This window comes from Pan troglodytes, chromosome 9 (genome assembly GCF_028858775.2).
Source record: "Pan troglodytes isolate AG18354 chromosome 9, NHGRI_mPanTro3-v2.0_pri, whole genome shotgun sequence".
Lineage (NCBI taxonomy): Eukaryota > Metazoa > Chordata > Mammalia > Primates > Hominidae > Pan > Pan troglodytes.
In genome coordinates this window covers 106,991,290-107,018,786 of record NC_072407.2, presented here as the reverse complement: position 1 = coordinate 107,018,786, position 27,497 = coordinate 106,991,290, and the positions used below count along the sequence as shown (strand labels likewise).

Below are 27,497 nucleotides of genomic sequence, written 5' to 3'. Positions count from 1 at the left end.
TTTTGTGCCCTTGCTGAAGAAGTGCTGAAATCATTTGAGGAGAAAAGGCATTCCAGCTTTTGGAATTTTCAGCGGTTTTGCATTAGTTTTTCATCATCTTTGTGGATTTATCTACCTTTAATCTTTAAAGCTGTTGACCTTTGGATGGGATTTTTGTAGGGTCTTTTTTGTTGATGCTGTGTTATTGTTTTTTTTGTTTGTTTGTTTTTCTTCTAACATTCAGGCCTTTCTTCTGCAGGTCTGCTGCAGTGTGCTGAGGATCTACTCCAGACACTGTTCACCTACATATCACCAATGGAGGCTGCAGAACAGCAAAGAGTGCTGCCTGCTCCATCCTCCAGAAGCTTCTTCCCAGAGGATCACTGACCTGATGCCTGTTGGAACTCTCCTGTATGAGGTGTCTGGCAACCCCTGTTGAATGGTCTAACCCAGTCAGGAGGCCCAGGATCAGGAACCCACTTAAGGAAAGAGTCTGGCTATCCCTTAGCAGAGATGGTGCACTGGGCTGGGGGAATCCCCCTTGTCTGGATCGCTGATACTCTTCAGAGCCAGCAGGCAGGAAAGATTAAGTTGGCTGAACCTGAGACCGCAGCTGCCCCTCTCCGCAGGTGCTCTGTCCCAGGGAAATGAGAGCTCTGTCTGTAAACTCTAGCTGGAGTTGCTGAAATTCCTGCAAGCATTTCTTGCCGGGAGAGGAGGGATGGATCCCGGTCCCACCTAAAGAAGCAGTCTGGCCATGATCTGCCACAGCGGCTTTGCTGCACTGTGAAGACTGCTGCCCAGTCCAATCTGCCCAGCCTAACTAGCACTGGTAGGGAAAAACCGCTGACTAGAGCTGCAGTAATGGCAGTCGCCCCTCCCCTGGGGAATTCGGTCGTCTCTGGCGTACTCCAGGCTGCTATGCTGGCTAGTGGCGATTCTAATCCAGCGGATCTAAGCTTGCAGGCTTCTGTGAGAATAGACCTGCTGCAAGGCCATTTTGCTCCCTGGCTTCAGCCCCCTTTCCATGGGAGTGGACGGGACTCCTGCCTCACTAGAGTTCCGGGAGCTGCTGGACTATGTAAAAACTCCTGCAGCTCAGTGCCTGCCCAAAAAGCTGGAAATATGAACTATTGGGTTAATTCTTATCAGGAAATGAAAAAGAGTTGTTAGATTAAACTTCTTCAGTCATTGTAGTTCTTTGTAATCAGAGAAAGAAAAACTGAGAGATCAGGAAGAGAACAGACAGATGGATAGAAGAAGTTGGGGTGGCCACAGGAAACAAGAAAAGAAACAAGCTGAGGTGTCAACCCAAAGGATAATATTTTGTCATTTTCATTTTTTTTCCCCCAAGTCAGAAACTAAATTCCAGTAATTGGATGCCAGTTTGCTGATGACAAGGCACTTTCTGATAATGAGTCTGGAATTCTCAGCAGCAGTTTCACAATCTGTAATTACACGTTTCCGCCCTTTGCAATAAGGAAATACATAGTTTACTTTCATTTTTGAGTCTGAGGCTCTTTCCAACGCTGTACAAAAGGACAGAGGCTGTTCCCCATGGCAGGTGAGTCCTTTTCTGACTAGGAGCTTGGGAGTAGGAACTTAGAAAACACTTGATTTATTGCTCTGAAATAAACACAAGAAAGGAAGTGAGCCGATAGCACACATGCTGAATTCCTTTTCTTAGTGATTGTGTGTAGTTTGAATCATGGGACCTGGTGTTAGAGATATTGACGGAGGTCATATGTTTTCCAAATGTCTTTGAGCCAGAAAGAAGTTAATTCCTTTCTTTCAGCTTCTGGTAATCAAAGGGAGGGTAAAGAAAGCCAGAGGAAGTTATTTGTGTGAGACAATTCTAGAAGTTGCGAAATGCACTCTGAAATCTTTCCTTTGATTCCAAATTAATTGCCCAGATCACAAACCTTTTTCCCAGAATCAGATCTGAGAGCCTCTGAATTGTTATCTTCTTTGACATCTCTTATTGTGAATTACATTCTTGGTCTGTTTAAAGTGATTCAATTTTTTCCTCTTTCTCGTTGGTCCTGATACTGACTACTTTAATATAATATTTCATGGGTTAATATCACAGTTGTTTTGTTTTGCTGTTGTTATTGTTTTTAACTGGTATCCTTCCCTCCAGGACTTAACTCTCCAATCCATTCCGCACACAACTTTTAGGTCACCTGTCTTATACACAGAAGCTGAAAAAGCCTAAGGGATAGAGCTACTTAGGCAGCTAGTATTCCAGCAGGTCATAACGCTTCTTTGGACTCATTCTCCTCACAGGAAAAGGAAGAAATTGGACTAGATCAGTGAATTCTAAACCTTATAACATATCACAGCAATCTGTAGTCATATAAAAAAAGTCAGATGACTATCCCCTTCCTCACCGCGAATAGCTCAATCTTAAATACCCTGCAGGCATTTATTACCTTTGAAGATCATCACATAATTCTTATGAAACTGACTTGACATACATTTGTTCTATTAGGAAAGTTGACCAGTTAGTTAACACTCTCTGCTTATCTGCTAGTGATCTATTAATGTAATTAACTTTGCTCAGGGACATACAGTGGCTCCCTATTGCCTTTTCTTTTTTTTAATATCTGAACTTTCAGACAATTTTTTCTACCTTTTGAAACATGTGTATCCAGTTTTTCCATTAATCTTTGTAAAGCATGATTTCAACTTCATAAAAAAATACTGTATTTACTTCACTCATATTACCTTGTTGTTGTTTCTTTACTCCTTTGATTCTCCCTATAGAACAATTCTCTCCGGGGTTTATGTCTAACTTCACAACATTTAACTTAAGCTCTGGAATCAAGGGATCATTAGATAAAGTTAGGGTAAATTGAAAGCCACTAGTCAAAAACAAGTCGTGGTTTGATAATTATAAACAACCAAATGTAGACAGCTATTATTACCTTAAACTCTTGAGGAATTGTATCCTGTAATGTGTTTAAACATTACATCACTTTGCCTGGAACCAAAACTGTGGTCCTGATAAGTTTTTTCCTCTAATTGATTCCTGCCATTTTTATTATCACTGCAGCTTTCATTCAGTGATTATTATAATAACAAAAAATAATCTATGGTAACCATTTCTTTAAAAAATACTTACCATATGATAGCTATTTCATGCACTCTCTCTGATTTAATATTTAACATCAATCAATACAGTTGTGCTATTATTTCCATATTGTAGTTGGAGGGAATACTTAGAGAATGCCTTCAAAATATGCTTTAAGTCAAAAGTCTGTTGAGAGGAGTGGTCTCAGGTTGGCATGACTCTCAAACTCTGCCATTCATCTAACTTTCTGCAAACATCTTCAAATACTTGCTCTGTCTCTGATCACTGCCACTTCAGTCCTGGCCTCAGATTTCTATTCCTTCTAAAGCCCAGCTCTCCCAGTTTTCTGGTTACACGAGACACCCTCAAGCCTTTGTGCTTCTTTCCTTACTGCTCTCTGCCAAAAGACCAGCTCCTAGTTTTCCAGGAGACAAATTCCTACCAGTCCTTCAGGTCTCAGTGCCAAGCCCTCCCTTCTCTGGACAGCTGTACCTGAGACACACTTTGCTTATGCTTTTCTTGAGCTTCTGCTAATTATTTACATTCTTATAATATTTTTCATTTTACTTATTTGCATATCTATTTTTCCACTTGACTGCAAACTTTAAAGTGTACAGACATGCTGCCAAAGTGGTACCCCCAATAACAGCAGAATAAGTTTCAAGAATTTATGCTCATTAAATATACCTGAATGGATAGGGGAATGAACATGCCTTCCTTCTGTTGAAACATCCAACATGCAACTATCATCTATTAAATGAAATCAAACTTACCTGGTTTGCTATTAAGAATTTGTAATCACCAGGTGGGTTCACCTTGCTCACTGCTTAGACAGAGCCAATTTATCAAGACAGGGGAATTGCAATGGCGTAAGAGTAATTCACGCAGATCCGGCTGTTCTGGAGAGGGAAGTGTTATTATTACTTAAATCAGTCTCCCCGAGCATTCAGAAATAAGAACGTTTAAAGATAATTTGGCAGCTAGGGGCTTGGGAAGTAGGAAGTGCTGATTACTCAGGTGGGAGATGGAATCATAGGGTGTCAAAGTGAGGTTTTCTTTCTGTGTTCTCTTCCTGGGTGTGATGGCAGAACTGGTTGGGTTAGATTACTGGTTTGGGTGGTGTCAGCTGATCCATTGAGTGCAGTGTCTGAAAAATATCTTAAGTGCTGATATTAGGTTTTATAAAGTGATATTATCCCTGGGAGCGCAATGGGGACATTCCAACTCTAGGAGCCAAAGGCTGCATGTCCCTTACATTGTAATTTTTAGTCTTGTAGCTAATTTGTTAGTCCTGCAAAGGGAGACTGGACGCCAGCCAAGAAGAAGGTCTTTTCGAGAAAAGGCTGTTATCGGTTTTGTTTCAGTCAAACCATGAACTGAATTCCTTCCCAAAGTCAGTTCGGCCTATGCCCAGGAATGAATAAGAACAGCTTAAGGGATAGAAGCAAGATAGAGTTGGTTAGGTCTTATTTCTTTCACTGTCATAATTACCTCAGTTATAATATTGCAAAGGCAGTTTCAATCCCTCCGTTTGGGTTTTCTAATAGCTTAATCTTAAGGTGTAGGCTCTGAAGATGGGAAAAGGCTGTCAATCACTCTGGCTTCTTCCTGCTGACAGGGGACATAGTGGAAATTAGAGTGAACCCCAAGGTGAGAAGAATGTAACCACTTTGCAACTGTCTGAGCATACTCATGCAGGACTGGCTGGGCTTCCAATGCTTGCAATGCAAAAACATTAGTACTCTCCTCTGTAGTTTTGCTATAATATTTAAGCCAACAGCCTCCTGTAAGGTAAATAACAAATCCTAGGATGAGGAGTACAATTCTCAATTTTAAAAGCAAAGATTGGAAAGCATTAATTTGGGGACTTCTAATCCACAAAGAATTTAGGATTTAGTCCAAACTGTAGAAAAAAACTCAAACAAAACTAACAACGGGTATATTATATGTTTTCTTTTGAAGCATAATTTTTCTCTCCAGACCCTATTTTTATTAAAAGTAAATTATAATAGAACTAATCTGTTTACCAAAATAAGCTTTAGTCTCACTGTACTTGGCCTGATTATTTGCATAAAGTGCAACAGGAATAATTATTTTTTATTTAGGCTGTTTTTTGTTTAAATTGGCTTTGATGGAACTCTGTTCCATGAGGAATCTCAGATAAGACCTTTTAAGAGTCAATCCCAGCCACGCATTTGTACCCTTAAATACCTATGAGTTGGGTAAATTCCTCTCCTCTCAAGGTCCCAAGATAACTTGGAGCTCATGAACCTGTTAGAAAGTGATATTCTTTACTTACTACAGATCAAGAACCTTGTACAAGGACTCTGTGTAGACAAGGTATGAAGCCAGATTCCCCAAGGGGCTTTTATTGGCTCTGTAAGTCAACTTCGATTCTTTAAGGGAAGAGTGCCATTCCAGTCAAAGCCTTGGTAAAATGACCAATTTCTCCAAATGTGTTGTGTTACAAAAGAAAACAGATTTTTATTGTGCTTATGGAATTAACCATGCTGCCATAAATTGAGAATACTTACAAAGAGTTTCCAAATTCCGGAGAAATCAGGTAGAGAGAAACAAATATGCTTCAAAATTTTTTCACAGGAGTGTATTTTACCTAATTGTTAAAAGTTGCAAATATCTCTAAAGAAATAAGTTATCTTGACTCTGAAAACTAAAGGATTGGTGACATTTAAGACATCAGCTCTTCATGAGAGTCCTGGAAGTTTCGTTTTTTTCCTCTATTCCAATAGCACAATTTTTAAAGTTATCTGAGACCTGCACTCAGAGTCCTATATCTGATTATAAACTGCCTTTTGAAAAGGACCAAAGCAAGGCAAAATGTCTGTGGATGACAAAAGTCTGTAGACACTATTAAAGCTATAATTGACTAGGAATTTGCTTACTTCTGTGGCATCCAACAATTTTATATAACAATTATAATTACTAATAATGTACAGTAAATTTTATCAGAATTATAGAAGTTTATATAAATACACAGATAGACAGAAAATTCAGCACTTGTAAGATTTTTTATTTGCCAGTTGTTAACTGGACTACTGGCTTCAGAGTGGAGCCCTTGGAGGAACAGGGCCAGGAAAGCATGCATTTTTTTTCCAAGCTAAATAAGCAGGCACAGTTGAAGGCAAAGACAGATCTCCAAAATGAAGGATGCCATTTTATACTGGATCCCGGATCCCCAAAAGGAAGGAAATACTACTGGAGAAGAGAGTGCAGTGCTTCTAACCTGCATTTTATTGCAAGGCAACCTAAAGCCAATCAGCCCATTTTGAAATCAGCCCATCTCCCATGGAAGTCTCATCTCTCAGTCAGGTATGGGGATGTTTCCATATCTTCCAGGTGGCCCAGAGCATGCTTCTCTGACCCAAGTGTGCAAAGAGCCAAGTTTCCCTCCGAAAATACTATTAGCCATCCCTTAAAGTATATTTCCTACCTAGTTATTACATACCAAAGCTATCTCATAATGCAAAGTAATTTCTGATATCCCCAAAATTCAAACTGTCAGATAACACAATGCAAAACAGAACAGAACCTTTGATTTTGAGAGGGATCCATCTTCTTTTAATTCCTTGGTTGTCATGAATAAAACAGAGGGTTTTTTGTTCGTTTCTTGTTGTTTGTTTTTCCCAAAATGGGGTCTGTGGTGCCTCCTCTGTTTTTCTCAAGGAGTCTCAGGCTACCAGAAGTTATCTTAGTGCCTCTCATGTGTGCATTAAGAGTGGCAAGACAAAAAATGGAGAAAAATAATTCAGTTTACTAAGAAGAAAAAACCTTTTACAGAAAAACGAGATCCAAGAAGAGAAAAACATAAAGGCCTTTTAAATGTATCCATAACTTGTTTATTCACTTTTAATTAAGCTGACTTTTAACCTTAGTGCTCTTAACAAAATCCTTTTAAATTTCGTATTACCCAACTTTAGCCATGCGGCCAACATTTCTGGCTTTTGAACTTTATCAAAAGTAACTACCCAGGTGCTTCAAAGGTGTGGTAAGCAGTTTCTTTTTACAAGATTTAGAATTTCCCCAAGGTAGTTCAGAGAAAGGAAAATTCAAGAGAGGAAATCAGACGCTATCCATGGGGTTGTGGGGGAACCTCATTAAATGGCAAAGTTATGCAAATAGCAAACCAGAAAGAAATCGTTCCAGAAGCCAAGAATAGAGCCTGAGCCTCTATGTCAAAAGGCAAAGTCTTAGCTACTGAGTTACAGCATTGAGCAGTTTCTATTGCTATTCCAAGAAGGAGACTAGAGAAGCCACTTTTAACCTTGCCAAGGCTTTTAACTGCTCAAGAAAAATTTTTAGGGCTGGATGGTATAAACCAAAAGGAAGTATCCACATATGGTCACAAGATTAAGCTCTTAAGAAGGCCAAACAAGACAGAGAAATTTCATACAGTATTGGTTTCAGGGACCCATTATAATTGGCCAGCCTTCTGAGCTGGCTTGAAAAGCAGGCTTATAGGGGTCCTAAACCCATGTTCTATCTTGTGATACCCCTCTTTCCATTACAGAACACTGAAAGACAAATTCTTAGCAAAAAAACATCAGATTTGCTATAGGCTAAGACTAGTCTTGTAAATTCTTTTTTCTATTAATCAAAACTTTACAGAGAAACATATAATGATGTTTACTGTTTACACAGATGGAGAAAGAGAGAGAGACCAGAAACCTAGCTGGTAAGAATTTCTTATACTTTTTGCTGGCATACCAGATTTCTGGGTGCCTTTTCTCTGCAACTTCCAGAAGAACGGAACAGCTTCTGATCAGCCTGCTCACCTCACCATAGTTGTGGGGTTCAAGCTACTTTACAAGAAAAAAATCACCATTTTCTGTTTTATGGAAACATAGGCAAGATTCTTAAAATGCAAGATGCTTCCCAACCAGCTGCATAGGGAACCATTTAATATTTTCTATCCCAGCAGAATTCACATAACAAAACAGACACTAGTCACTTCGTTCAGCACCCAATATCAACCTGGCAAAGCTCAGACTTTTTTCTGTTCGTCCCTGTTGTCTTTGATCCAATCCAGGTGGGGAGGGACGACCTCAGAACAGTAATTCACAATGGGGTCTCTGGGTAAGGCAAAGAGCAGATAGTCACCATGAGACAGGCCTGTTGAACTTTCTCCAGGGCTCATCGAATGTGACCAAATAAGAAGAGTCCTCTGAGTTAGGCCTGCTGGACTTCCTTCAGCAATTCCTTCTGAGATTCCCTCCACATATACAAACACACACAAAGATGAGACAGACAGAAGGCCTTCCAAATCAGATGATCCCTAAACAGGAACTCCAAGAGTATCCCTTCCAAACTATCCTCCTATTCTCTGTCTGAGAAATCTCAAAATTGTCCTGATTGAGGACAAGTCTCCTGAACCAAGACTCTTCCTACTAGTTAGAGCCAACCAAGACCCCAGTGGAGCCTAACAGATACCCCGTGGTGGAGCTACAAACAGACACCCTGCAATGGGGCTACAGACACCCCGCAATGGGGCTACAGACACCCCATCATAGAGCTACAGACCAGTCGAGAGAAGGAAGGAGGCATTAGCAGTGCCTAGTATATTCACCAATCCTAACATCCTGCAATGGGGCTACAGACAGACACCCCACTATGGGGCCACAGAACCAGTCAGGAGAAGGAAGGAGGCATTGGCAGCACCTAGGATACTCACCAATCCAGACACCCTTCAATGCAGCTACAGATGGAAACCTGTGATAGGGCCACAGTTAGAGGACATCTCTCCAGGATTATTTCTCCATTGCAATTAAATGCATGCACATTGGGTTGGCAGTGCCTGCCAGTGGAGAGAGTACCAGAGCCAGCCCCCAGTCCAAGAGAACTAGGCGGCCACTTGGGCTAGCTTCTGGATCCATCGCTGGAGGGGGGGCACCAAACCACAAGCAGGTAGCCACAAAGGCTTTCCCAGTCTGATTTCATTCATTGTTGTAATTTCCTCAGTTATAATTTTGCAAAGGTGGTTTCATATTCCTTAAGAGTTGAGCCACACTTAAGTTTTATTCATTTGTTCCTACATGGACTTGACTACTGATTCAGTAAATAATTAGTAAATATTCAGTAAATAATTAGTAAAAAGAATGCCAAAAATAGTGCAGATGTAGTTCATGGCCCCTGTCCTCACAGAGCATAAATTCTAACAGTGGATAAAGATAAGTAGGCTGGGAATCACAATTAAATGGAAAAATTTTAAAAAAGGCTGGATGTGGTGGCTCAGGCCTGTAATCCAATAGCAGCAATTTGGGAGACCAAGATGGGTGGATCACCTGAGGTCAGGAGTTCGAGATCAGCCTGGCCAACATGGTGAATCCCCATCTCTACTAAAAATACAAAAATTAGCCAGGCGTGGTTGTGTGCACCTGTAGTCCTCGCTACTCAGAAGGCTGAGGCAGGAGAATCACTTGAATCCGGGAGGCAGAGATTGCAGTGAGCCAAGATAGCACCACTGCACTTCAGCCTGGGTGACAGAGTGAGACTCTGTCTCACAAAAATATATAAATACATAAGTAAATAAATGGAAAAAAATAGGAGATACAAGGTGCCCTAGGAGCATATACCTCTGACGCTGTCTCCTCTGGAAGAATCAGAGAGGATTCCCTTAAGAAAATACCATCTAATCTGATACTTGAAGGATAGACAGATAGACAGAGAACAGTTCAGAAACCAGAAGAAATTAGAAGCGGGGTTGCTGAAACTATACAGATCCCTAAGTAGAGACTTGATTCCCTGAGAAAGGTGCCATCTAATCTGAGACTTGAAGGTTAGACAGACAGCAGTAGGAAAACAAGAATGAATGAGAAGGTAGGGGCTGGAAATACAGAGACCGCTAAATAGAATCTTTCTAGAAATAACTGAAGGCAGAACGTTTTGAATGTAATGAGCAAGGTGGGAACAGTATCAGAAAATGAGTGAATGAGAAGGCCTAGATTAGAATAGGCTGAAAGTTTTCATGGTCAAATCTAGATATTGGAACACTCTTCATTGCAAAGAGTAGAATAGAAGGGACGGAGAGTAGATTGATAAAGTTCTTATGAATTTATTTCTTAAGAAAGAAAGGATGTTGGCCTGAATAGAAGTAATGAACAATTAGAATTGAGAGAAGTGGTCAGATTCTGAAAATGTTTAGCAAATAAAATCGATGCAATGTGAATTAAGAAGGGAAATAAGATATAGAGAAGGCCAAAGAGGTTGAATATCACCAGGTTTTGCTGCTTTTTTGTACTTGGAGTATAGGTATTATTTACTAGTATATGGAAAAGAGAATGAAGGATGGAAATGAAAAAATGAACAGTTCATCTTTGTAAGTTGAGTTAAATGAGGTTGTGAGATGTAGTTGAGATATCTCATTGTCTATTGAATGTATAGGTTTCAATACCAACATCCACATCTGGGCTGAATCTATAAATTTGAGAATGATTTATTTATTCTTTTAAGCATATAATGGATGCCATCAGAATGTGCAGATTATACCTCAGGCCATACTTTTAATTTACTTATTTATTTATTTGACAAACAAACATTGTACATATTTTCTATGTACAACCTTCTGCTTTTATGAGTTTAACCTGTTTAGAGTCTATGTATAAGTGAGATAATGTGATATTTTGTGTTTTGGTGCCTGGCCTGGCTTATTTTACTTAATATAATGTTCTTCATGTTCATCAATATTGTCAGAAACGATAGGATTTACTTCCATTTAAAAGCTGAATAGTGTATTCACTATTCAGTGAAAACACAAAGCTGAAAAGCATTGTGTATATAATCCACATTTTCTTCATCTATTAATCTGTCCGCAGACATTTAGGTTGATTTTATATCTTGGCTATTGTGAATAATGCTGCAATGGAAATAGAAGTTCAGATATCTCCTTGAGACACTGATTTTCTAATTTTTGATATATACTTAATAGTAGGATTGCTTGATCATATCTTCAGCTCTATTTTTAACTTTCAGAGGTGTCTCCATATAGGTTTCCATAAAGACCATGCTAATTTACTCTTTTTTTTTTTTTTTTTGAGACAGTCTCACTCTGTTGCCTAGGCTGGAGGGCAGTCATGGAATCTAGGCTCACTGCAACCTCCACCTCTAGGGTTCCAGCAATTCTACTGCCTCTGCCTCATGAGTAGCTAAGATTACAGGCGCCCACCACCACGCTTGGCTAATTTTTGTATTTTTACTAGAAGCAGGGTTTTACCATGTTGTCCAGCCTGGTCTAGAACTACTGACCTCAGGTGATCTGCCCGCCTTAACCTCACAAAGTGCTGGGATTACAGTCGTGAGCCACTGCACAGGGCCTAATTTACGTTTTACCAACAGTGTACAAGAGTTTCTTTTTTTCTACATCCTCTCCACCATTTGTTATCTTTTGTCTTTTTGGTAATAGCCATTCCAACAGGTGCAAAGTGATATTTCATTGTGACTTCAATTTCCCTGGTGGCTAGAGAGGTTGATCATTTTTCATATACATATTCTCTGTATGTCTTCTTTTGAAAAATGTTTATTCTGGTCCTTTGCTTATTTCTAAATCAGTTTATTTTCTTTCTATTGAATTGTTGGTGTTCTTTGTATTTTGCATATTAATTCTTTATCAGATATATGGTTTGCAAATCTTCTCTACCATACTGTTGATTATCTCTTTAATCTTTTGATTGTTTCTTTGACTGTGTAAAAGCTTTTTAGTTTGATGTAATTTCATTTGCATATTTTAGCTTTTGTTTCCTGTCCTTTTGTGTCATATCCAAAAATCATTGTTTAGACCAATGTTATGAAGCTGTTCCCCTCTGTTTTCTTCTAGTAGTTTCACAGTTTTGGTTCTTACATTTACATATTTAACTCATTTTGAGTTTATTTTTGTATATGTTTAGAGATTTTTATTCTTCTGCATGTGGTTTTACAATTTTCCCAATACCATTTATTGAAGAATTTGTTCTTTCCCAATTGTGTGTTCATGAAACCTTTGTTGAAAAGTCAAATTAATGTAAATAATTGGGTTTATTTCTGGGTTTTCTGTCCTGTTCATTTGCTCTCTGTTTCTATTTTTATGCAACTATTGTGCTATTTTGATGACTATAGTACTTTGTAGTCTATTTTGAACTCAGATAGTGCAATGCCTGCAGCTTTGTTCCCTTTACTCAAAATTGCTTTGCCTATTCAGGGTTTTTTTTTTTTTGTGATTCCATATAAATTTTAGGATTTGTTTCTATTTTTGTAAAAGCTGCCATTAGAATTTTGATAGGAATTGCATTGTATCTTTAGATTTCTTTGGGTATTAGGGACATTTTAATAATAGTAATTTTCCAGTCCATCAACTCAAAATACATTTCTACTTATTTTTGTCTTCTTCAATTTTCTCTATCAATATTTTATAGTTTTGAGATTTGTTATTATTGTTGTTATTTTTGAGACAGGATCTCGTTCTGTAGCCAAGACTGGAGTATAGTGTCACAATTATAGCTCACTATAATCTCAAATTCCTGGGCTTAAGCAATCCTCCTACCTCAGACTTCCAAGAAGCAAGGACTATAGACACATGCTACTATGGCCAGCCAACTTTTTAAATTTTTTGTAGAGACATAGTCTCACCATGTTGATCGGGTTGAAGTTTTATACTTTTACGTGTACTTGTTTTTTACCTACTTGGTTAAATTGATTTCTAAGTATTTTTGTAGCAATTTTAAATGGAAATTTATTTATTTTTTAAAGATGGTTTATTGTTATACAGAAACACTACAGATTTTTGTATGTTGATTTTTTTTATCCTGCAATTTTCTTGAATCTGTTTATTTGTTCTGAAAGATTTTTGGCGGATCCTTTAGGGTTTTCGTATATAAGACCATTTCATCTTTAAACAGGCACAATTAAACTTCTTCCTTTCCAATTTTGATGCCTTTTATTTCTTTTTGTTGTCGAATTGCTCTGGCCAGAACTACGTTGAATGGAAGTGGTAAATGTGAATATCTTTGTCTTCTTCCTGATCTTAGAGAAAGGGTTTTCAACTTTTCACCATTGAGTATGATGTTAGCTGTGTGTTTGTCATATGTGACTTTTTTTGTTAAAAACTCTTCAATTTTATTGCTTATTATATTTCTTCACATATCATTTATTCAGTCAACACTATATTAGTTTACTGAGCACACAAATAAATAAAACAGAAGCCCAGAAGTCAGGTAGTTTGGATATCCCACACACTAATCTGTGTACTGTTTGCAAATCACACTGTGTTGCAACATCTGTACCTGATGTTGCAAGACTAATATTTTTGCTACCTCTTCTCAGAAGCCTTTGTGATCTCACCTGTTGGAATGCACTAATGTTTTCTGAGCCCCTTAAATATCTTGTCTACATTCTTTTAAGAAGCTCTTCACCAACTGTCAGGCAATGTAGTTTGATGAATTAAGAATGGGGGCTCTGGATTCTGAACCCCTAGATTTCAATTCTTGTTCCCAGTTACTATATACTCGGTGTTCTTTTACATTATTTGAGTCAATTACTTATTACCTTCCATTTTCCATATAAGAGAGGTTAATATATGTTTTATATGGAATTTTTGTGAAATTTCAGTAATGCACTTGGCATGATGAGGGTTCAATGAATATTAACTATTTTAACTGAACCATATCATGATTAACTATATAGACTATGGTGAAAAAAACAAGATTTGAATCCTAATTCATGTGATGTGACACAAGTTATTATTTAAATGGTGAATATAAAATAGGGAATATAATAACTACCCCACTGGCTTATTGTGAGGGTCCAGTATATTAACATTTGTAAAACCTTTGGTACAGTGATGTGTAAATAATAATGATGATTATAATAATGATTTAAATTGTTTTATATGCATCCATTTTTTATTTATAATAAGTACATGGGAGATATTACCCTTTATTAAGTTAATTTATATTATGTAACTTTTTTCCTGGTTTGTAACGTCTAATGTTTTTCTCATAATAGCTGCCCAATAAGCACGTATGAAAATATTAATTCAAGATAACCCAGACAATGAGGCTGGTGCTTCTGTGCCATAGCTTTTGTGCAATGTCCTGACATGATTTCTTTAGATGTCATTTTGTGTCAACACTATCCTTACATCTACATGGATTGTATAATTATCTTTGTAGCATTGATTGAGAATTGATAAGATATCCAGCATTTCTGTGTACAATCTGCCGAAATCATATCTGTTGTATTGAAACAAAGGATGTATTACTTTGGTATCTATATTTCCTTATAGATATTCAAATTACTCTAAGGAGTAATACATTAACATGGTGTCAAATTAAACTAATCCACCACACTGGAAGATTAGTAATCAGGTTACTTTCAATTTTAAATTTTCATTGAGAACAAGATTTGAAAGAATTATAAATATGGATGCACTCATCCATTTATTCTTTAATTTATGTATTTAGCAAGCATATTAAGTACTTTTAAACATTTGGAATACAAAGATGTGGGTATAGGATGTAGGTTAAAAAAATGCAAATTCAAAGATATAGTTCTTTCACCAAGAAAACTAAATACAGAAAAGAGTAAAAATCATATAGGAAGTAAAAATCTAGTAGGAAGAATTTATATTCTAGACAAGAGCATTGACTTTCCCGGGAATACATGTTTTAGGCAGATCATTATCACTATGGGCCGTGAACCAGTAAAAGAGAAAAATGAATACAGTGGATGACCAGGAAGTTAGCATTAGGTCCAATGCCACAGAAGGAAGATGAGAAGCTAAAAGAAAGGAAAAGAAAAAAGAACAAAAAAGAAAATAAAAAGTATTAAGTGGCAATAAATTGTTAAACAACCTGGTAGGAATTTGATGAATGACAGAACTCTATAGGTACAAGAAGACAGATGGTGAAGTAGGACATACTTTCAGAAGTATTTCACATTATAGAACTATATCTAAAGTGAGGGTGAAACTCTTTAAGCTGTGCCCATAGTTAAAGGAATCTTTCTATTTCTAACAGAAGGCAACCACAGAAAAAAGCCACTTAAGATGTTGGAATCCCTGGGCAAAGATTTCCTCACTGGTGTTTTGGATAACTTGGTGGAACAAAATGTACTGAACTGGAAGGAAGAGGAAAAAAAGAAATATTATGATGCTAAAACTGAAGACAAAGTTCGGGTCATGGCAGACTCTATCCAAGAGAAGCAACGTATGGCAGGACAAATGCTTCTTCAAACCTTTTTTAACATAGACCAAATATCCCCCAATAAAAAAGGTAAGACTGGATTTTTTACAATGAATGTCTCAATTTTCCCTAAATCTGTTTAACTCCAAGGCCTAAGCAGTGTCTTCTATGATTCCCCTATCTTTCCCTTCCTAAACTATCATTTTCACTAAACCTATCTTTGTCCTTTTAGAGACCACTTCCCTTTTGTGGGGTGGAATCCAGTTTACAATCAGCTAAAAGGCTGAGTCCTTGTGTTCAGACTGTGTACAAAAATAGTTAATAGTTCACACCTTGTAGTAAGGGACACATAGAACTAAACCTAGATTCTGTCACCTGTGACCTATGTGACATCCTGTAAGTTGCTTAACTTCCCTAGATCCTTAGTTATTAGTCTTACCATCTGTGAAATGAAGACAATTCCAGTACTTTCTCATAAGATCGTCTAAGCCTAGAAACATTATAATGACAGGCACCACATGCCAACAACTCTCAAGATATTAGCTCTCATCCGGAACTCTCTCCTCTGATCCAGGATCATTTAGCTCTAGCAACATATTCAACAGGTCTACTTGAGTGTTTTGCTGGCATCACAAAACAAATACAGCTAAAATATACACCTTGTTCCCCAGAACAAAACTGTTGCATTTTTATTCCCTTTTCATCTCAGTAGACAGAAACAACATCTACCAAGTTTCTCCCACCAGAATGCAACTGGTTTCTTCACCAATTAATAACAGTAATCAGTAGTTTTCTTGGCACATAACAGATGCCTAAATAACGTAGGATGAGTAAATAAATAAAGTATATGCATTCAATAAATATTAGTTTTCATAATTATTATGTGGATGCTATGAACTAGACTTTTCCAGTGCTTACTTCTGCGAATTACAAAATATGATAAGGAGAATCTCCATAAAATGTCTAAAATTTTAAAACTTCTTTTCGGAACTTTTGACCCAGATTGAATTACGTATTATTAAAGGTTAAATATTCTCATATTGAAGTTCACCAGAGACAGACTCAATACCCCCCAGAATTTAAGCTGAAATCTTGAGCCATGAAGTATTACAGATTACCAATAATGATAAATAGTGATAAACAAAAGGAAATATAAATTGTTGAGACCTCACTATATCAAATGAGCTTTTTCAATCAGCACTCCTCTATGAAGAAGGACTGTTCCTACCAACAGGGAGCACATGATAGTATGATAGTTGTCCAAGATTATAAGAAGGTAGCATTCTCATTAATATTTAAACTGGTCCCTTTGCAGGTTTTTAGTTTTTTCTCAAACCTGGATGGCATGGAAACAATCTCCATTTTCAAAAAGTCAGTGATAGTGCAACTAATGGGAATTAGAATAGAAGTAATAGAGGCTTCAGAATGGTTTTAGCAAACCCAGATATCACAATGAGCATTCAATTCTAAACTGAAGTAACCTATCTGATTAGCAGAGGCTGTGGCAGGAATAAGGCAGCTGCAACCCCTCACAGGAGGGGTCTAGTGTCTCCCTGGGCTCTATCTGCAGTTGGAGTCTCCAGAGCGATCCCAGGAAACTTTAGGTACACTGCCAGTGTACCTAGAGTATATCCAGCTCTCTTTGGGCAGCAGTCTGCAGTATAATATGTACTATCTTCTAATGAAATGATTTGCTTTCATGCTAATTTTATTATTGGATGTAAGATAGAAATTCTATCTAATTTCTAATTTTACCTGAAAACACTGTATCTCACACACACACATAATGATCATTAGGAAATGACTAAGTTATGAAGTTCTCTAAACCTGTAAGTGAAGTGGAAACAGGAAACTTTGGATTAGAAAACATACCCTCTGACCAGGAAATATCCAAGGATCCAGCATGTCTTCACATTGGCAGAATTTTCTGAAATAGGACCGAAGGTCATATATCACTGTGTAATCTATGAAAAGAGATGCTCAGAAGGTTTGATATTCATACACACTCTTACAACTTGTTACATCTCCAGAGCTCAGACTGGCTGGCTTTACAAATAGCTGGCTTTACAATTTGCACAGGGATAATTGAAGTTCATTTCTTCTAGAATCATTAAAAATTAACAGTAAAGTTGCTAAAAAAATAGTGCCTTGAAAGTACAAGATTCAATATTCTGTGCTTTGGTGTATGTATGTATTTATCTGTATGTGTAGTGGGGATTAGGAGGGGACGATTACTCCAAAATAGGATTTTGTTCCATCCTGTATGGGATAACTATTAAGCATCTGGCTTGTGGCTAAAAATACATGTTAAAATAATGCTTTTTGTATGTTATGTTAAATAAATGTTATTAGAATTAATTTTACCTGTTTAATTTTACTTTTTACATGTGATAGTAGAAATTAAATATTGGACATGGAACACACATTAAATTTGTAGTAGATAGTGTTCTGACAACTATTTACTCAGTATACTCTTGCACAGACACAATAGAAAGTCCACACAGATAAATGAGTATCCTGGAGTACAACCTTTGGAAAAATCAAATTCTTTTGACGGTATAAGGAAAGGCCAAATTTAACCCCAACATCATTGGCATGTTTTCCCCAGAATGATCAGAATCTATGATTACATGTTTGGGTGGATCTGCTTTTCTATCTTTTCCAGTAACAATACATCTCCTGATGTAGAATACTAGATATGAGATACAACTAAAACCCCTATATGTGAAGAAATCTTCCCAGGACGTCTTCTCTCTCGATCTTCTTAGGTGATAAATTGGGTCACAGAGGCAGAAATCACAATTTATCTTATGCAATATCCTGCAGCTCATCCGAATATGGAGGCTGGACCACCTGAGTCAGGAGAATCTACAGATGCCCTCAAGCTTTGTCCTCATGAAGAATTCCTGAGACTATGTAAAGAAAGAGCTGAAGAGGTGCTATGCTATCTATATGAAATAGAAAAAAAAAGAAGAGATATCATTGCTTTCCTTCAGTGCACCATTTCTTATAGCACTAAATGATTGGGGGTGGGGATGACAGTAACCATTTTCAATAATGCTTTTACTAAGGGCAAGATTATGTGACTTCACAACGATACCAATCCTTTCTCAATCCATGATGCAGATCATTTTATCATGAGTTGAAAGAAAACTGGTATTTCTATTGCTCCTGTATTTATTCTTGTAATTATTTGGATTTTATGGCAATTGTAGCATTAGCCATGGAATAAACATATTTGGAGGATAATATAGCTGACTTGTAATTGGTTGCACTCTACTTGAAAAGTCTAGACATGAAGGATACTTGGGAAATATAATTAAAGCTTGAAAAACATTATAAATTTATGTGTTAAAAATAGTAACAAAATAGCTATGCTTCCAAAGGCAAAGACTTTTGCTGTATTCATTTTTTCATTGGAGTCAATGACAACATCTCTTGTTTTGTATGAAATTTGACCTGAACTTTGAATGCTAAGAAGGATTGGAGTAGGTGAAGAAGAAAAGGCGTAGGAATTATCTAGTTTCCTCAAGATTCTTAATAACAATTTCAGATATGTCTGGTTCTTTCCCTGGGTTCTTGAGAGAGAGAAAGTCAGTGTCTTTTGATACAAGTTAGAGCAGAGAGCAGCTGCATGAAGACTTGAAAAAGCAACACTGATAGGCATAAGGAGGCTGAAAGGAGACTTGAGTAAATTAAATTTATTGCATCTCCATATCCTGCAGATCTATCCAATAAAGGAGAGAAACAACCGTACACGCCTGGCTCTCATCATATGCAATACAGAGTTTGACCATCTGCCTCCGAGGAATGGAGCTGACTTTGACATCACAGGGATGAAGGAGCTACTTGAGGGTCTGGACTATAGTGTAGATGTAGAAGAGAATCTGACAGCCAGGGTAAGAATCCCTCAGCCGCCACAAACACATACATATTCAAGACACATCCTTCTAATAACTACCTGGCTTCAAAGAGCTCAACAAGGTTTAACAACCACTGAGGGTGTGTGTGTGTGTGTGTGTGTGTATACAAAATAAGAGTACTAGACTGGTAAATCTATGTCTCTTTGGTCCTCCAAATATCCTCAATTCTGGAAAACTAGACTAAACATGATTGACACGTGTTTTCACATTTCTTATTGAATTCCAAAATCATGTGATTGGGATGCAGCCCCGAGAATCCCCAGAAAATTGTAGAGTAATGAATGTTAAATGGCAGTATACTTATAAAACAAATATTGAGTCCTAAACTTGGTGCTAAGAGCTATTCCTAACGTTGGGAATAGGTCTGTAAATGAGACAGGAAGTTCCCAGCCAGCATTCATCTAGGTTACAGTAGAGAGAAACAGTGAAATTGTAAGAAAAAAGACAACTTCAAGCACCAGGTGTGCATATGTGTGTCTACAAAACAGCGACAAGACAGCCAAAAGTAAGTAAAAAGAAAAGAAAAAGGAAATATGAGACAGAATTGTAGGGTGGGGAGCAACGTTTTTGGGTTGGTTGGAGATGGCTCTGGAAAGACACGAATGCAGCGCCTTCAAAGTAGGAGATGCCACCTGTGAAAGAGCTGAGCTGAAAATGAACCTGGCATATGAGAAGCACAAAGAGAAGACCAGTGTGACTAGAGGTTGAAGGAGAAGGAACATAGTATGAGGGTGGTGTATGGTCAGGCCAGAAGTTTGATTCTATTCTAAGCATAGTGGGATGGATTTTACAAAGATCGTGGTGTGTTGCATTTATAACACATGACTCTTGCTAGGTAAGGAGAGAAAAGATTGAGATGGAAAAGAAAAAGTAACATGAGTAACACATAGCAATATACAATATACTAAGAAGACAGTATGTCAGCAGGAAGAGAAAATGGGAATCCACGGCCCCATAGAGAAGGAAAAATAAAACCATTAAACAGCTGTCATGACTGAGTAAGCACTAAGTGAAGCACCACGACCTGGATGTTACATATGTTTCTTGTTTCGCTCATGGTAAATCTAGGAGTCCCCTTTAATTGTGATGCTTCTCTGACTGAAGTTAGACATTGCACTTTTACAGGATATGGAGTCAGCGCTGAGGGCATTTGCTACCAGACCAGAGCACAAGTCCTCTGACAGCACGTTCTTGGTACTCATGTCTCATGGCATCCTGGAGGGAATCTGCGGAACTGTGCATGATGAGAAAAAACCAGATGTGCTGCTTTATGACACCATCTTCCAGATATTCAACAACCGCAACTGCCTCAGTCTGAAGGACAAACCCAAGGTCATCATTGTCCAGGCCTGCAGAGGTGGTGAGTGCTGAGACTGAACATCTAACAGTTATGAAGGTGTATGCAGAGGATTGTGATGTTTGGTTTATATTTAGGGGCAACAGTCTTAGACCCCATCCAGTGTAAATAAAGTACATTGAATTCTAAAGAAACTCTACCTAAGGGTCTGGTATAACAAGAAATTGTCTCATCAAAATTAGTGGAGAAATTTATGTTCAATTTTATCCACAGTAAGTGGTGAAGGAGATCATCAGAATCCCTAAATCAAAGTTAAACAGAAATACTCAAACTTTGGAATGGAATCATTTTCATGATAGCTTGATTTGTAAATGTTTTACAGAAATTTTGACATTATGTGGTTTGAGAAGAATTTCATTTGAAACTGGGGCCATTATGTAAAACAGCATCCCTTTTTCTTATAATTATTGAGGGGGAAATTAGTAAAGAGATCAGGGGACTTTAGAATGTTGCAGTGCCACTTTGCTCCAAAGATTCAATTGCCTCATGGCTGGCTGAGGATGGTGGCTATAATCCCAACACTTTGGGAGGCCAAGACAGGAGGATGGCTTGAGGCCAGGAATTTGAGACCAATTGTCTCATAGCTCTTGGGAGCTATTTTTCAAAAGAAAACAGATTTTTTTTTTCTAGAAAATGGTAAATTCAAGATGATTTCACTATCAGTAGGCACATTGTTGAATGACACTGGAGAGAAAGAAAAGTGGTGTGTGTGTGTCTGTTTCTCTGTGTGTGTTTGTATGTGTGTGGGTCTGTATGTATGAAACTAGTAAGAATGAACATTCAAAAAGAACAAGGTGGGCAACTGTGACAGCCATTCTGTGGGAGGCACAGCAGTGTGCAGAAAGTTAATGTCTCCATAGCAAACCATGGGGAACTGTGGGTCAGAGACTCTCCAGCATCCTTGGAAGTGGCCTCTTCACAGTCATCTGAGAACCTGGAGGAAGATGCTGTTTACAAGACCCACGTGGAGAAGGACTTCATTGCTTTCTGCTCTTCAACGCCACGTATGTATCTTTCAGTGGCAGTAAGGGATTTGTGGGCCTGAGGCCATCTTTGAATGAATCTAGAAAATCAAGAATCCCTATGAAACAATGATCTGATAGAATGTTGTGTGCTCTCCACATATTTTACATGATCTTATGTGTGCTGTGAGAACAGATTCCTAAAGCAACCCGATACATGGAAACCCATTCACCACTCACCATTTAAACAGATGATGAATTCTGTTTTTTTATTAAGCCCATTTAACATTTTACATAGTGTTTTTATGGATTCCAGGAATGGCTTCTCTTTCTCAAATGATCAACTTCAAGTCTTCTTCTCCATATTTCCCATCTGATTCTACAATGAGCAGTGCCATTGCATGCCCTGCTAGAACTGTGGATACCCTTTAAAACAAGTAGAAAATGATAGGGTGGGGCTGATTAGGTCTAATCTCAGGGAACACTGGTTAGTATTTCATGTCTAGGTAATTATCTTAAGGAGCGTACATTTAACTGTTTTTGATTTGTATATTTTTAAATCTTATTTTTTAAACCACTTTATTGAGGTATGATTGACATACATAATGTTACATATTTAATGTATACAACTTAATGAGTTTGGAGATTTGTATGTACTCCTGAAATCATCACCACTATCTATGCCATAAACATATCTCTCTTCTCCAAAAGATTCTTACACTTCTCTGTTTATTATTATCATCATTCCGTGACTGCATGTGAGAAGTATACTTAGCATAAAATCTACTCTCTTAACAAATTTCAAGTACATAACACAATGTTGGTTACTACTGGCACCATCCTGTACAATAGATTTTTATCACTTTTTTCAGCTTCTATCACTGAAACTTGTCATGTGTTCATCTATTTCTATTATACGGTGAAAGACAGTGTGGCATAATCTGCAAACAACTTTGGAGCCTGGTGGCAATTTTTTGTTGCTTACTCACTGTGTGAACATGGGGAAGTTCCTTCATCTTTCTGTGCTTCTATTTCTTCCTCTGTAAAGTGGGATAATTCCAGTTATTTCTCAAGCCCCTATAAAAGCTGAGAGAATGAACATGAGTTTTGTAGTAGAAAGTCAATCCCAAGAATCAAAATTTCTTCAATACACAATCTCTTGAAATGCTTACAAACTGCAACTTTTGATCACCTTTTGCTAGGTTTTCTGTTTACTTTCTGTGGAAAGTGGGTAAATGTCAGGTTGCAAGTGCTTCCTACAAATCTGTAAAGATAATTCCCAAGCTATGCTTTTCTTTTTAAAAACATTCTCAAAACAAAAATACGAACAAAAACATAGTGAAAGTCATAGCCCAAGGCATACCCATCTGTATCATTATAGACAACGTGTCCTGGAGAGACAGCACAATGGGCTCTATCTTCATCACACAACTCATCACGTGCTTCCAGAAATATTCTTGGTGCTGCCACCTAGAGGAAGTATTTCGGAAGGTAAGTGTCTCTTTTCTAGTTACTCATTTATTTCTTCAGGAAGAATTTGTCATGATTCACTTTTTACTTCACAATGACAATTTTTGTCAGGGAAGTGAAAGTAGAGAGGTTCCCAGTTTCTGTCATTCAGTTGTTTAAAATATGGCTAAGGAAAAGACAATTCCAATATATCCCAGCAGAAGATCAAAGTAAAATAAAATAATATCAACCATAAGCTTTATGTTATGGACCGTAAGTTCTTAAGTTTTAGAGAAGGAAAAATATTTTGAAATAATTTTTATTTCTTAATTTATTAAATGAATAAAATCTGGGTGGTCTGCTAGGTCATGGATTTCCTCCTGGTGACAGAGGGGTAAATGAGGCCTACATGACGTAATCCTATCTAGGACTCACATTTTCGTGGGAGATATGGATAGGGAAAATGTGGGTTAACAAACAAATATGTGCTTACAGATTGTGATAGGATCCATAAAGACATGTGAGAGGGAACAAAAAAGAAGTCATTCTTTCAATAAAAAAGTGCAGAAGGAAAGGTTTGCTACTTCTTGCCCAACTTGGGACATTCCTTATTCCCACTACTTCCTACGTTATTTTTCTCCATAGCTCGTACATCTACCCACTCAGCAAATATTAATAGTTTATTTATGTGTCTGTTTTTTTACTTGTATTTACTCACTAACATGCAAACTTCGTGATGGCAGGGATTTGCTCAGCAATTCAACAAACCTGGCACGTAGCAGATATTCAATTAATAATTATTGAATAAATACATGCATAAATACATAGATAAATGCACCCTCTTGTTTAAAGAGAAAATGGGATTGGTATTAACACAGAATAGTATAATTATTAATAAAGTAAAAATTGTAGAGAACAGTAAAACTCCTGCGGGAAAAGAAAGATACACCTCTGGCGTTTATAGAAGAAAGCCATCCAGAACCAGCACAGTCACTCATTCCTGTAATCCCAGCACTCTGGGAGTCCGAAGGAGGGTGGAGTGGCTTGAACCCAGGAATTTGAGGCCAACCTGGGCAACATGGCAAAACCCATCTCTACAAAAAATACAAAAATTAGCCGGGCATATTGACTGGAACCTGTAATCCGAGCTACCTGAGAGCTGAGATGGGAGAATCGCTTGAGCTCAGGAAGCGGAGGTTGCAATGAGCTGAGATTTCACCACTACCCTCTAGCCTGGATGACAGAGTAAGACCCTGTCTTAAAAAAAAAAAAAAAAGAAAAGTAGTGAAATAAGAAGAAGGAGGAGGAGAAGGAGGAGGAAATGCAGCATAAATTGAGACAGAGCTCCTGTGAATAGAGATCTGGGAAGTTAAATCTTTTAAATCTTCTTGGATAAGTGGGAGTTAGACATTGTACTTTCAAGGATGTTCATAGAAAAAGGAACTAAAAATTCTGGATTTAGGATAAGTAGACTTACCAATTAGTTGATGCAAAAAAACTACAAGATCAGCTTGGTGGTGGAGATACGAAAGTTGTTCAGTGTTTGGGTCTTAAAGATAAGATACTGGGGCTGGGCACGGTGGCTCACGCCTGTAATCCCAGCACTTTGGGAGGCAGAGGCAGGAGGATCATGAGGTCAGGAGTTTGAGACCAGCCTGGACAACATAGTGAAACCACGTCTCTACTAAAAATACAAAAAACCAATTAGCTAGGCGTGGTGGTGGGCACCTGTAACCTCAGCTACTTGGGAGGCTGAGGCAGGAGAATTGCTTGAACTCTGGAGGTGGAGGTTGCAGTGAGCCGAGGTTGCACCATTGCACTCCAGCCCAGGCAACAGTGCAAGACTCCCATCTTAAAAAAAAAAAAAAAGAAAGAAAGATAAGATACTGGGATTAAATTCTCCTTCAATTGAGGAATCAGCCTTGGTGAGTGTTGAAAGTAGAGTCTTCCTTATCTGGTTTTCATGAACAGTTTTCAAGGGATAACTTATTGTCAGATCTGTAGGTCAGAAATGGAAAATAGAGGAAATGAATGTTGAAAGACCTTGGATTAGACATGAGGTGTTTATTTTGATGTAAAGCGTACAGTCTGACATGGAGTGGCAATTCTAAGAGGTAGGGTACAATGTTGAGGAGTTAGAATGCCCATGGGCTTGGTTCTATGAAACCTGCAAGCTCACTTCATTCCAGGTGTTGTCTGGTACATGGTGAAAGATGCTTTCTGAGACTTGAAAAGAGTCGTATCTCATCTACAGCCTATTTTCTTTTTCAGGTACAGCAATCATTTGAAACTCCAAGGGCCAAAGCTCAAATGCCCACCATAGAACGACTGTCCATGACAAGATATTTCTACCTCTTTCCTGGCAATTGAAAATGGTTAAGTATTGAGAGTTGTTGGTGGTATGTGAAATAAATAAGAGAGTGATATTGGTGGTTAAGTTCAATGACAAATGACAGCTGAGTACTTGGATGGTCAAATTGGTGTTTTTGTTGATATAGTCTGGAGATTATCTGCTACTTCTTTCCGACTTACATGCACTTGGATTCCTCCAACTCTACAATTAATCAGGCAATCAATCAATCAATCAAGGAGGTAAGGAAAACCGCAGCAGAATGTGATGATGAAAAACCAAGGATAGTAATTATTAAAATAGAAACATGCTCGTGCTTCCATTACTATTTATATTCATTTATCTCTCATAGTCTGTCTTTCTTTTTTATTCCCCTTTCTTACACACACACACACACACACAGAGAAAGAGAGAGAGAGAGAGAGACACTAAGTAGCCAAACATTGCATCAAACCCTAAACAAAACAGAGTAAACAAAGGAGCTAACTCTGGAGAAAGCAGCATTTTGATCCTCTGAGTGAGGATGTCACAGCAAATACCACATTACTGACATCCAGGTACCATTACCAGATGGTACAGAATACATCCTACACTGTAGAGTTTGTGTTGATCCAGGCTCTGGTTCTCAGACTGTTCTCACAATGCAGATCACCAATCACTCAGAGTTGGCTTTTGAATCTTCAATCACAGTCCAGAAGTTCCTTCAAGCTCCCATGTAACTTTTGTTATTATTTTGACCAAAATATTATAGAATGGGTACATTGAGTCTGGACTAAATGATTACTTTCTTCACTCATAATAGCTTTATTTAACACTAGACTATAAGACTATTATCAATCTCCCTCTAAGATACATACTTAAAATTATATTTTATAGTGAAATGTATAAAGTTGTTCTCAATACTTCCAACATTTACCACATAATTTTTACTCTTGGTTTCTGACACTTCAGTCACAATATTGCATCATTTCAGCATAACAGCTTTCAGTGCCTAATCCATCCAGTGGGGCTGCATTTGGACATTGAATTGTTTGTTGACTAATATTTGCCAACACTAACTGTGCACCAGGTTTTGTTCTAGATGCTTGGAATATGCCAATTAACAACGTAAATAGATTTCTTACACTCTGAAAGCTTATATTCTAGTGAGTAGAAACAGACTCTGAAGACATAAAGTGGTAAATATATCACAGGCCAGAGAGCAAAAAAAGATAAAAGGAAAAATAAAGGAAGACAAAGGAAAACACAGAATGATGGATGCTGTACTCCTATAGATATTTCACTCAAAAGCTTTTCTTGAAATAATGAAATCAGAACAAAGAATGGACAGAGTTGGGGAGTGAATAATGTGGTTCTTATGCAGGAAAAGTGTCCCAGCACAGAATACAGCCAGTGCAAATGCCCTGGGATAGCAATGCACTAAACATGTTTAAAGAACTGCAATGAGACAGTGTGACCAAAAGAGAACGTGAGTGGAGAAAATGGCAGAGACAAATTAGGAGAAGCAGTGAGAAGCCAGATCGCGTGGTTCTATGTTTTCACATGGTAAACCTTTAAAAATTATTATCTGAGTGAGACAGGAAGCCTTTCTAGTGCTTTAGAAAAAAGAAGTAATATGCTTTAAATCAGGTTTTACAAAGATCACATTTTGGTGAATAGACTAAGATGTCACAGATGGAAGTCAAGGGAAGTGGCAAGAGCACATGGAAGAGGATGCAAGAAGAATCATGATGAGGGATGGGATGAAGGCAGCAAGGGGTAACCATCTTGACCTTCTGTTTTTTCTCTCCCCTGCAGGAAGCCACAAGCAGCCCAGCCCTCCTTAATCAACTTCAAGGAGCACCTTCATTAGTACAGCTTGCATATTTAACATTTTGTATTTCAATAAAAGTGAAGACAAACGAACTGTGTCTTTTTCTAATAGAGAATATAATCTCAATGAAAATGGTGGGTGAGTGGAAATGAAGTGGAGGAAGCTAACTGGATTTTCGAGCTTTATGGCTCATGAAATATCTATACTTGGCTGATGAAGAAAACTGACTGATTTATCCCCAACAATAGGATGAAAGATGTTGCCAAAAACTATAGTGAGATACTGCCTCATACCCATTTGAATGACTCCCATCAAAAAAAGCCCCAACAAACAGAAAATAACAAGGGTTTGAAGGGATGTAGAATAATTGGAATCCTGTGCTCTATTGGTGAGAATTTCAAATGGTACAGCCACCTTGGAAAAC

The 27,497-nt window shown here is 37.8% G+C and overlaps 1 protein-coding gene across 4 annotated transcripts; it reads left to right on the top strand.

Annotated features, from left to right (window-relative positions):
* Nucleotides 1-217: 217 nt before the first annotated feature.
* On the top strand, nucleotides 218-27,165 carry CASP4 (caspase 4). 4 transcript variants are annotated; one of them, XM_009424085.5, is made up of 10 exons: nucleotides 1,469-1,543; nucleotides 7,712-7,745; nucleotides 15,055-15,309; nucleotides 18,046-18,155; nucleotides 18,945-19,118; nucleotides 20,268-20,502; nucleotides 21,360-21,503; nucleotides 22,843-22,952; nucleotides 25,182-25,285; nucleotides 27,058-27,165. In XM_009424085.5, exons 2-9 carry the CDS (start codon nucleotides 7,712-7,714, stop codon nucleotides 25,278-25,280), a joined length of 1,161 nt encoding a protein of 386 aa, XP_009422360.1. In that variant the 5' UTR covers nucleotides 1,469-1,543; the 3' UTR covers nucleotides 25,281-25,285; nucleotides 27,058-27,165. The 4 variants fall into 4 exon arrangements, with proteins under 4 accessions (XP_009422361.1, XP_009422360.1, XP_063640552.1 ...); XM_063784481.1 differs by having other exon boundaries at nucleotides 1,481-1,543; nucleotides 17,988-18,155; XM_009424086.4 differs by lacking the exon at nucleotides 7,712-7,745 and having other exon boundaries at nucleotides 218-1,543.
* Nucleotides 27,166-27,497: the final 332 nt, after the last annotated feature.

Bases quoted from the DNA above. Each gene is read 5' to 3' on its own strand.
- CASP4 (XM_009424085.5), top strand. From the start codon at position 7,712: ATGGAGAAAGAGAGAGAGACCAGAAACCTAGCTG. The intron at 19,119-20,267 runs GTAAGAATCCCT...GCACTTTTACAG, and splicing joins AAGAGAATCTGACAGCCAGG to GATATGGAGTCAGCGCTGAG. The intron at 21,504-22,842 runs GTATGTATCTTT...GTATCATTATAG, and splicing joins TTTCTGCTCTTCAACGCCAC to ACAACGTGTCCTGGAGAGAC.